Source organism: Pygoscelis adeliae, unplaced genomic scaffold, assembly GCF_000699105.1.
Source record: "Pygoscelis adeliae isolate BGI_AS28 unplaced genomic scaffold, ASM69910v1 Scaffold93, whole genome shotgun sequence".
Taxonomy (NCBI): domain Eukaryota; kingdom Metazoa; phylum Chordata; class Aves; order Sphenisciformes; family Spheniscidae; genus Pygoscelis; species Pygoscelis adeliae.
The window spans coordinates 376305-388572 of record NW_008824469.1 but is presented as its reverse complement, the minus strand read 5'-3'; the positions used below and the strand labels follow the sequence as shown (position 1 = coordinate 388572).

Here is a 12268-nt window from a genome sequence, read left to right as displayed (position 1 = left end):
TCATGAAATGCTCCTGTGATGGATTCCTTGGAAAAATCCTGCTGGCTGAATGTTACTTTTGAAAGAGACTTTTAAATTGTACCTCTTAATAAACTTTAAATGGTGGGAAAAATCCTTCAGCTGAATAGTAGAGCTGCACAAGGAAGTCAAGATTCTTTTTTCCTCCCTCAACCCCTTCTGAGTAAAAATTACAAGTAAGAATATGGAATACCATCAAATTTGTACATCTATTCATGTACCTGGAAGTATATTTGAGCAAGTTATTTCCAAGCATTCAGGCCGAATTTCTACATTTTAGAGTAAAGGGGAAGATGAGTAACTCACATCCTTGACTTCTCCCCAACTCGGATCTTGTATTACAAGAACCCGCAGGGCAGAAGTGGCTGCAAAGAATACAATTTTTCAAAAAGACTGTGCATGGGTAGGACAGTTCATCAAATATCTTAAGACACAGCACTCTAATTTTAGAATCAGACCTTCACAAGCTTCCTTTATGACATCTATTCTGGCCTTATAATCACATCAATTGGTGGCTAAACATCTTGAACAAGGACAGAATTTGAAACACACAATATGATTAAAACCTACATTATCGCTGATGTAATATCCCAGAACCTATTATTGTTCTTAGGCAGGAGGAAAGAATCTAATTAAACATTTATTTAATATTAAAATACAAACTAAAATATCAACGTTGGACAGTAATTCAGCAATATGCCAACTAGCAAATATGTATTTTTCACCAAGTAAAATGCATGTATGTTCACAAATACAGCTCGGATTTGATTTGGAAGTGTATGCCGTCAGAACACTGGCATGGCACAAAACCCAGTCCGGCATATTAAAACCGTAACTTGGGTTAAGCAGTGACAGTCCTGGAGTGTCAGCTGGAGTTGAGCTGCTCCCTGGGGGACGGGACGGCTGCTGTCAGTCTCGTGAATCCTGGTACTCGCGGTATCACAACACTACTCACTGCGACTGTTGGGAGACAGCAAATAACTTAGAGCAGTATTTTCCTAACACAGCCAGTGGCGACCAAACTAGCAAAACACGCACCAATTTGCAGCCAGCCAGCCATAATGCAAGTATTGCTCGCAGTTTTGTCACAATGAAAAATATCCATGTTATAAGGTTTAAATTAAAAGGATTTACCATGTAACAGTAGTTATCTTTAACACACGTAATTCATGTTGCTTTTTGTATTAAAGTTCAAAATTTCCCATTGGCTAATATTTACATCATACCATAAATAGTTATAAAATGGTGAGGAAAATGAAGTGCAAAAGGATAACACACTCATTTTCTGAAAACAAGCTGCCTTTTAGTTTCTTATTCTTATTATAAATTGAATATCACTATTTAAAAATAATTAATATTTCTAAAAATATTACAATACAGGATAAACCTTGATTTCTCAAGTGTAACAAAAATATGTTCAAAATATAGGTGGCTGTCTGAAATACAAAATATTGCTGTTTGTAAAGGGTAACATGATTGTAAAACTACTATTGAGGGTTTATAAAAATACAAAACCATTTGCATTTACTAAGTGCATAATTACATATTAGTGCAAAAAAAAAAAGCATATTTGCATTCAAGAGAATTGTCAAAGATTTGCAGAGGTACGTAAAACATGAAATCTTTTCAAAGTCATGCGTATTGACCCCAAATCTCTATTAATCCTTTCCAAGCGATCTTCCAGGGCTTCCTAAAAGAAACAGTTAAAGAAAAGAAAGAAAATTAAAAGGCTTTAATAACATACAACAAAATCCAATGATCCTTCTAAAATGAAGGAACTACTGTTATTCCTATATTCAGCTGGTATCCTTTTTGACGCATTACTAGCATTCTGTTAGCACCCAAAAACTAGAGCCAGACCTACAAACTTTTCGTATTATTTTTATGTATGTGTGTGTATTTGTGGGTTGTTGGCTTTTTTTTTTTTTAAAACTGTTTCAGGTATTTTGGTTTTTTCCATGTGACTTCTGAAACTCCATGAGATAAACTTGACAAGAACTAGGACAGGCTGATAATTATGGAGACACATTTATGAAACAGCTGACCACTGCAGTGAGTGGCAGTATTGATTTACTGGAAGGCACTTTTACTTTCAAATTGATAAATTGATAAGCCCTGGGATTACAATTCGGGCAATGCTGAAGTTGTAAGGCTTTGCAGAGACCTCTAAAACACAACTTTGAGACACTTGTTTTTATTAAAAGAGTCTGCAGAGCTTTCTGAAGAAGGCACTCTCCTGTATTCCACCTACACAACTTATTTTTGCCGCCTTATTTTCTTCTTTATACTTTCAAGCAGACAAAAACCAACGAAACAAATGAAAACTAAACTTTGCACTTTCTTCTACAGTACAACATCCTCTCTACAGCTTCAGGGACTTATTTAATAGTCGCTGCATTTTCTTAATGTATTGCCTTTATTTACCTCTCGGTGTTATCACAAGAACAGACTATTCTTGCAGTAATTCAGAAAAATGCATCCCATGTACAAAAAATAGAAGATATAAACAGTCTTATGCAGAATATACACTATGTAGTATGTATAAAGATGTATACACACACACTTTTTCTTTGTATGCATGTATATACACACACTCACACAAAAGAAAAGTTAAGTTGTCAGTTGGGGGGGGGCGGAAATAAAATGTTTGCAGGGCTAATTATTCTTTTCTGAATCACTTGCATACAAATTATCCAGACTTACACCTTTTACATGGCAAGTCAGAGTGTGTTCATAAGTAACTTGCAAGTAACTTCCCGATTATCTTCTAATGCAGTAAAGTCTAGAGAATAGAGAACATCTTTCACACAGATCCAAAATTCAGCCATATTCAGGAACAATTCTCAGTGGTATGGAAAAATTCCCATAGTAATTGCGTTTACTAGATAGCGGAATTTCCATCTACACTACATATTCTCAAATTGTGGAAGAGCAACTTAAGAGAACAGTCATATATAGAAGCTTTTTCACCTGGTTTAATCTTGCTTGCAAGGTCATTCTTCCACCAGAAGAAGGTATTCGACTCAATGCAGCCTCAATCTAATAACAGAAAATACTTCAGCTGTAAATTATAGTTTCAAGAGCCTTCCTAACTCAACCTACAAAAGAGAGGTGAGGTGTTTAGATTACAGATACACATCCAGTCTTGTTCTTAAACACCAACTTATGTTACCATAACACTGTGCCATACAAAACTGGTACGAAAGTTAACATTCATAAGCAGATGCTCTCAAGGATGGTTTTGAATAGAGCACTCTTACTTGCCAGAATAACCTTCCGTGTTTGAAAGACTGATTTAAAGCATCGTCCATTAAGGAAGAAAATAAATTCACTCCAACCCTTCCATCCACACCGTGTTTACGTTAAAGTGACTCTCCTTTAATGAAGTTAGGGATAGAAAAGGACTGGAGTAACGGCACATTCCTAGAGTAACACTAGAAATTGTGAATGAATTTCAGCCATGCATTGCATAGGTATACAGCTACATCCCTCACCTCTCATACAACAATTATGTTTCGTCAAACTTTAAAATAAAAATAATCTTTGCCTGTTGCTTTTCTTGAGTCAGCTCATCAAAAAGCCTCTCTGTTTCAGCCAGAGTCTTAATCCTTGCTGCGTACTTGAAGTCTCCCTCACAAGGCGATAGCACTGGCTCATGTTTTTGTGCTACGCTCCTCTCGTCCCAAGCTGTCGCTTTCTTCATTCCAGTATTGACGGATTCAGCACAAGAGCTGTGTCTGACACCTGAATGCTGCCTTCCTGTCAACAAAATAGGGGTCTTTTATTTGTTTTGTAATTGTCTGTGAAATTATTACATCAGACAGAAAAAGAAACTAATAACAAGAAAAGCAGTGTGATCCTGGGGATATATAAACTGAGGATAGTGACTAGCAAAGCCTCATTAGCTTGCCTTAAGCAAACTTCCCAGAAGAATGCAAAACATTTGTATGGGTCATCTTTCAAGCGATCTTTATAACACAGCATATTTTTTGGTTAACAAACAGATTACTGTACTGTGCTAATTAGGAATTACTTTTACTGGTACAACATTTCTAAATATCACCAAGTAGACTAGTTGTCATGAAAACACTAGTCTAAATAAATGCATTACTAAAAACAAAAGCAGAACATTGTGACAAGAATTACAAAAGTGAGAAAAGATTTGATTCAATCAATCATTTAAAAAACCTGAAACAACTAGCTTTATTATAGTTACTCTTTGCTATCTGTAATGCAATGTTTAGCAATGGAATTTTATTAGTATGACTTAGTATGTACATCTTAATATAGACCCTACTAAGATATGCATTGTATAACTGAGTTAAGCATAGGAAAACATACCACCCTTCTTTCTCAATTTACTGATTTTTGTTGTTCCACTGTGTTCGTGCACACACACATAAAAATAAAATACTCTATGAATAGTATTTCTCTGTCTACAGGAATAAGACAAGATTTAGAGGATTTTTAGAAGTTGGCCTTCATAGAGTAAAGTGTCAGCTTTCTATTTGAGCAGCTGTTACCAATGTGGAAGAATATGGTAAAATGGTAAAAAAAAAAAAAAAGAACAGTTTTCCCCCCACTTTGACAGATTACCTTCTACATCATCTAGTGAGAGAAACTGGAGCCTTTTTCTTGGATTATTGTGCTCTAAAGTAGATGTAGGACCAGTTTCCAGGTCATCTAGAAGTATATCAAATCTACAGAGCGGGAAGCACACAGTTACTTGCTAGAAATCATGTCTCAAGCAATACAATATTTTCTACTTTTTAGTAGAATACAATATTTTCTACTTTAACCTTTTGGTTAAATAAACAAATTTTTTATAAAAAAAAATTTCTATCCCACAGGCATTGCAAGTCTTCTGATTACTGCTCATAGTACCATCCCCCAACACACTCCTATTTGCACACACCAAAATACTTCATTCATGTGACTTTCTTTCAGAAGCAGGCCAAGCTGTCACTCCCGAACACACTGAGCTCCTCTCAAGAGCCATCAAAGTGGCGCTAGACATTTCTTCTTCCTCATGCACATGTCTTACACTTTAATCTCGCAGCTAAATATGTTCTCAAACTCTACAAGCCTTGCCAAGCAAAGATCTCTATAGAAACCCCAGTATCTAGTACAGTTAGCAGAAAGTTAATGTATTTTTTAACATGCTTGTAGGTGCCATGGCAGGTAGGTAGATACTACTTTCAACTTTTATTTACATCTCCTGATAAGCGGCACGTAGATCTGGACTTACTCCACAGAACAAATCTATAACTTCTTTGCCACTGATCAATGTTGTGTCCCTAGTAAACCCAACATCTCATCTTGGTGAATGCTAAAGACGGGAAATCATTCTAGATTTTTCTTGCCAGGATTTTAAAAAGTAAAGCTTAGCTTCATAGTCAGAAATCTTCACGTGACTCATTTTCTAGGACTTTTAATGAACAAGAAACAGCAGCATTATGCCTGCATAAACATACTGCTGCTATAATAATGATCAGAACACAATTGTATTCACAAGACTCGTACCTTGTCACTGTGTTTTCATTTTTGCTAAGCAAATGGCTAAATCCAGGAGAGAGGTTTTCTTTTGGAGATCGTTTTGGGCTGTATGTCACAGACACTGGTGCCAACATTATCTCTCTTCTTGCTGCAAAAGACAAAGTATGTTTAACTACCTAAAACTTCTCCCAATGGAATATGTCCCACTCATGCAATCAGATACTTACATCTTAAAAGAATGCTTTTCAAAGCTGTCTACATGTTTATTTAAATTAGATGAAAAGTGCATCGCAACATAGAAAAATGAAAATAAACTTAGAACTCTCATCTTTTCTATGATTACAGACAAGCTTTTTTTCAGACTATCTGTTAGAATAATGCAGAAATCCTATCTTTATTTTTCTTTCTTCTAGAGCAGCCTTTCATTAGTTGCTTCTACTTTTTGAGTAACACAAACCAAACGTCAGAAAAGCACTTACTTGGAGTATTTGATTTCCTGTTTGAAGGAGGAAGGGACGATGACCTCTGGCCAGAAGGGGAGCTGTACCGTTTCGGTCTGTGTTGGTCTTTACCCTTCTCTGGGGATCGGTTAGCAACTAAAGAAGTTTCAACAAACCCAACAGTTTGACGTCGATTTGATGTTTCTAATTAAAAGGAAAAAGTTATTATATTAATCAGTCTTTTTCAATTCTCCTGTACTCAGCTTTTACTGTACAAAGACTGCACTTAGTCCGCCTCATGTCAACATATCTGTGCTGTTTTGCTCAAGTCTTGATTCCTGCTCATCATATTCATGAAACAGATAGTTTAACTCATGAAAAAGGATGCTTTGCAGCATGTGTAGCAGAAAAGATGCTAAATAACACTGATTTAATAAAGAGACAGTGGAAAGCGGGACAAAAGCATCTTTTGGGAAAGAGAGCTGGAGTACCTGCCTGAACCAAGAATATAAGCATTTAAGAAAGAGTCAATGTTTTCTAAGTACAAGGCTTCCTAAATCAATGTTGTTAGAACAGCTCAGTACAGTCCTACAGTACACATGCCAGCTTTCTTAGTAATATTCTGATACAACACCATGAAAACAATACTAAAATGGACGTACAGCCAGCCAGAGCCTTGTTAGGACTCCATTAACTGTTTATCAATACTGAGATATTCTTCAAAAAAGGATATTAGCTACTCTTTAGCTTGAGACCTAACAGCAACCTTTGCATTCCCTCTATTTTAAACAAGTCACTTAGCTATATCATTTTGAATTTTCTAAGGAAATCTCCAGAAGTTTGCATGCTAAAACTGTTTTTATCCCATCACTCAAGCCTGATGGACCTTAACGCTGAGAATAATAAAACCAAAAGACATGCCAACAGAGAAAAGCCAGTAAAGACAAGTTCAGGAATATAAAAATAAAAGTTACTAGCTGATGTGTCTTCTTTTTCTGTCTGTGTACCCCAATCTTTAAATGCTTTTCCTTCTTCAAGTTCTTTAAAGGCTTTTATGATTGGTGCTTCCGATATCTCATTTTCTTTCTTTTCTATTGTGTTTGTTGAAGAATCTTCTTGCGAGGAGTCTTTTTCAGGAGGAGAATGGTGCCTTAAAGAATGTGGGGCAGTGGGGGAGGGGGGGGAAAAGGATCAAGTTTATTTACTTTATTTCATATATCCAAATACTAGCTGAATAAACAAAAACCTGGAGGAATTTAGTTTGGGATTTACAGTCATCAAAACAAAAATTTTAAGGGTGCTTTTTAATTTCAGCCGAGAACCTCAGAGGATTGTGTTACAGCCAATTCAAGAATCTAAAGTTGAACAGTATGAGTTAAGTTTGGGGACCTGACATGTTCTTAGAACTAAATACATCCTGACAGAGGCTTTAGAAACTTCTGAGGAAGAAGGCAAACTACCGAGAAGTTACACCTGAAGCTTCACACTGGAGGAAAGCTGCAGCCAACCACTACACCTCACATCCAATACAACAGAGCACACAGTGTCCAAACTCAGAGTAGAACTGGACACAAACACGGAGAGCATAAAGGCAACGGCACAAGATGCAGTTGAAGCTTTCTGATATTTCAAGGAAGGTACTGAAGGCTGCTGCTGCTTGCTTCATACCAGGTTAGTGAAGGAAGAAGGTCCCCCAAAACTAGCATTTTGTTTTTAAGGAATTGTATAGCATCTACAACATTGAGAGATTTTTTTAGAATTCTATTTAACAAGTACAAAATCTATAAATATGGATCTAGTCAATTCTGGATAAAACTATTTTTAAAAGTGTTCAACTTCACATCATAGTGGAGACTGAAGGAAACCAACTCACCTAGAAGGAATATAGGTTTCTTCTAATCTGTTATCTTTTGGGCTTTCCTGGACTTCCAGAGGCTGGCCAGTGAAGATTGAATACTCTGCTCCTGGTATCAACCACTTTCGCCTGCTGACATCAGGAGTTGCCAACTTGCTGTGGGAACAAAAAAAAAAAAAAAAAATCTCTTCAAAGTTATGAAAGGCTTTGAATTTTTCTTTTTTTTTTTTTAAAAATTTAAGAAAAAAAAAATTAATAAAATCCAGTTATTTATTCTAGCTAAACAGAAACAATAACAAATATATAATAAACCTGTAAATATCATGTTTTAAAACGTTTGCAAAGTAAAAATAAATTTAAAAAAATGTTGAGGTTTCAGTCTAAATTACACAATATGCTCAGAATGCAGAACTCCAGAAAAATCTTCCTGTAACTTATTGCTGCTTACTCAGACCGAGGTTTGGGTAACAAGTAGTTCTCAACTAATTAAACAAAAACATTTTGGTGTAGATTACTCCAATAGTTCAGAGCATCTGACCCCAGCTTTCCTTTTGACACCATTTATTAGTCACTAAGAAACATAAAAAAATAAAAAACCAAACAAGAAAGAGTCACTGTTGATGACCTGACAGTTACAAATATTAACTAATAAGCATCAACGAATGTGTTATTATTTTGAAATATCAAAAGAAAAATGTGATTTTTATACACAGGAAAGTAGATGATAATTAGGAAAAAAAGGTTCTTGCTTACTCAAGCTATGAACCATAACTACTATTCTGTAAGTCTATCCTGCTGTGCATTCAAATTGGAATGAGGCTTTCTTTGAACTTTTGAGATTAGTTAGGGACAGATTAACTGCCAAATCCATATCAGCTCTTACATCCTCCTCCCTGATGAACATGGTCTGCCATGTTCAGGTCTTCCTTTTTTCTGTTCATTGTTGAGGGATCTTGTTCATAAACATTAAAATATCTCTAAACAGAAATCTGTCCCTGTAATCTATTAATACATAAACTACTTGTATCTTCATAATAATCAAAAATCAGATCCCCCAAAATACTACTGTTTAATATATACAAATGGACATCCACAAAACACGTTACATTATCATTCTGTGCTTCACAACATCAGTGCTGACCTGGTAAAGACACCCAAAAAGCTGTTACTAAGAAATAAAAAAAAGGGAGACAAAGCTTTTCAGGTCTTTAAAACATAAAAGGGGCAAAACAGAACACAGGCCAACTTTAATTTCCTTAACATAAATTCACAATTCAAACTAGAGTATGCATTCTAATTGAACTTCCACTCTACTCTCAGGATACCTGTACAAACTATATTTAGAAACATAAAATATAGTAAACAGCCTTTCAAATCAATGACATAAAGACACAAAGAAAACCTCTAATGTCTAACTGGACTATTAGATTTTATTCCCAAGATCTCTGTTAAGCATGGGAATCCCTCTTCAGCTGAGCAACTGAGACCTAACAAACAGTCATTTAGGAAGACTAGAGAGTCTGCCAAGTCACACATATATTATCCAAAGTATAATGTTTTTAATAATTTCTTAGCATGTGAAGTCTCTGGATTACGTCACATGTATTTAATCCAGTTTAGCCTATGGACTGACATCTTCTTTATGCATTTTTAGCCAAAACACATTAAAAAGTATTCTAAAGCACATGACCTGTTTTCACATTGTTGGAATATTCACTTACTTGGCACAAGAGGTTCTTAAACGGCTTTCGGTAATATGGCGAAGTTTCAACATATTTTCATGTTCTACCTGCTTGAGCTGAGCTTCAAGTTTTGAAATTGTCCTAATGTGGACATAGCAAAGATGCATTATAAGATGATTTAAAAGACATAAAAAGAGATACCACATTTCTTAGAGTTTACTCATTTTTATTCAGATATCCTGAGTGAAGCAGAAGAACAAAAGCAACTACTACATTTTTATCTACCTTTCTATCTAAATATGTATGTAAATATGCACTTGAATTCTAAGTTAAATAAGTTAGGTAACCTAGCTAGAAAGACAGGACCAGGAGATATTGCTGTGGACCAAAGCATTCAACTCAGAGGGGTTGGGGAAAACAAAACAAACGTTTTCCTCCTTGAAACGATGTATTTTTACAAAGGCCTCCCTGACTCTGGTTTTAATGAGTGGCTCCTTCTCCTGTGTGTCACTCAGGTAACTCCACAAATCTGCTGCTCAGGCTCTTCACATGGTTTTCCTCTCCCCCACATACTGCAGTCCACATCTGCAGTGAACCAGCCCTTGGCAATGCAACACAATCTTAGGCATTCTCCACTTGCAGGTTTGGAGCAGGATATAAAAACCTCCTTTTTCCACTAAATTTCCCCAGTCTGGAATGGTCTCTAGCTAGCAGCATCAGGAATCAGGCAGGAAAATAGAAGCACCGATACCTGACTGAACTGTCCTTCACCCTATCTTCATTTCCTCAACAGTCCCAATAAAAATTGAAGGCAGAGTGTTTTTGGCTTCCTTCTACTCCTTTCGTAAATTCTTCCTATTCATTCTTTCTAGTCGTCTTCTTGAAAAATCGGGTGATCTGAGCAGCAAAGAAAAGGACTGTGACATCTCCCAGGTATCACATTTGCTGTTTTTCTGGTTTTGGCTAAAGACTATGCCCAGGTTAATGCTTGGTGGCAATGGCATTTGGAGTGAATTTTGAGGTGAAACTTGTAGCCACATTTCTAGAAGAATCATCAAAAACCATGCATAAAAAAAAAAATCTTCCTAACAGTCTGGGTTTCAGCTGCTCATATAAAAACACAAAAAGAAATTATGACAGCACATACCCAGAAAAGAACCTTGAAGGGAGGTGAAAGACGTGAAACATCACCTCATTACAGTTCTACAATGCCTGCCCTAGAGCCCTCTCAGACGTCCTTGTCTCCCACCTCTCTAGACTTTCCTGAGCAAGTGTGCTGTTTAACACCCTTGACAAGGAGTGGCTGAGAAATCCCAAACTAGAGGATATGTTTATAACTGTAAAACCCCTGATGGTCACATATGGCTTGCCTAGGGCCTACCCAGAAAGTATAAAGCTCAATGGATTTCTGTTCTCCCAAACAAAAAAAAAAAAAAAAAAAAAAAAAAAAATAGATCTAGGTAGCATGAGGGACATCCACAGGAGATATTATTCCTGCTCTGGAATAATAATTCCAGAGCCACTCATTAAAAGGCATGGAACACCTTTCTGTCCCTTATTCATGCCTAGGAGCCATAATCTTGAACAGCAAACTCCTGTCAGCATTCTCGCTCCTGAAAACCAGAAGAGAGACTGGTTAGCTGAAGATGGGGGTTCCTGAGGAGACAACTGTAGCAGTAAAAGCTTGAGCAGCGGACTGGCCGGGCTGGCTGAGCAACAACCATCAGAAAGAAAGCAATTAATTACATCCCACTGGAAGATGTTGTGATCGAGGAAGTAGAAAAAACACATATCCTAAAATAATAAGAGTTTTACAATGTGTACAAAGTAACACTAAGCAACATGAAATGTTTCATAAGATGTAATTAAAATTGCAAGGTCTACAGCCTTCATAATCTAGGAGTAAATGTTTAGGCCATAGCCTATATTTCATATTGTTAAAATAGTAGTAAGACCGTTTCACATTTACCTTTTCAGATCAGAAATCTGCGTGTTTGCATCAAGCAATTTGTTTTCAGTTGCATTTAACGTATCCTACAAGCACACAAGGAAAAAAAAAGTAAAAAGCCAAGAAACTACAGAAGTGTACTAAAAGAAAAACAAGTAACTGTATATCAGTCTTGAAAACAATGTGTTTTCACATTGTGTTTTTTACGCTTTCCTATTTGAAAGGGAGGTCCATTAAATTTCTTTGGCTGATTTTGCAGTATTTTTGCTGTCTGTGACTGTGTCCTGGTTTCGGCCAGGATAGAGTTAATTTTCTTCCTAGTAGCTGGTACAGTGCTGTGTTTTGGATTTAGGATGAGAATAATGTTGATAACACACCGAAGTTTTAGTTGTTGCTGAGCAGTGCTTACACTAGTCAAGGACTTTTCAGCTTCTCATGCCCTGCCAGCGAGAAGCTGGGAGGGGGCACAGCCAGGACAGCTGACCCAAACTGGCCAAAGGGATACTCCATACCATATGATGTCGTGCTCAGTATATAAGCTGGGGGGAGTTGGCCGGGGGGGGTGGTGACCGCTGCTCGGGGACTGGCTGGGCATCAGTCGGTGGGTGGTGAGCAATTGCACTGGGTTTTGTATATTCTTTTATCATTATTATTATTACTATTGTCATTGCTTTCCCTTCCTTTTCTGTCCTATTAAACTGTCTTTATCTCAACCCACGAATTTTACTTTTTTTTCCTCCCCGATTCTCTCCCCCATCCCACTGTGGGGGTGGGGGCAGTGAGCAAAGGCTGTGTGGTGTTTAGCTGCCTGCCAGGTTAAACCACAACA

The 12268-nt window shown here is 36.8% G+C and overlaps 1 protein-coding gene across 1 annotated transcript in view; it reads right to left on the bottom strand.

Annotated features, from left to right (window-relative positions):
• Window positions 1–415: 415 nt before the first annotated feature.
• Window positions 416–12268, bottom strand: part of MPHOSPH9 (M-phase phosphoprotein 9) — a 30111-nt gene continuing 18258 nt past the window's right edge. The window contains 10 exon segments of the mRNA XM_009321175.1: window positions 416–1708; window positions 2989–3057; window positions 3566–3777; window positions 4615–4718; window positions 5542–5662; window positions 5994–6158; window positions 6929–7104; window positions 7828–7965; window positions 9531–9632; window positions 11461–11525. Coding sequence (XP_009319450.1) covers window positions 1607–1708; window positions 2989–3057; window positions 3566–3777; window positions 4615–4718; window positions 5542–5662; window positions 5994–6158; window positions 6929–7104; window positions 7828–7965; window positions 9531–9632; window positions 11461–11525 — 1254 coding nt within the window. The 3' untranslated portion in view covers window positions 416–1606.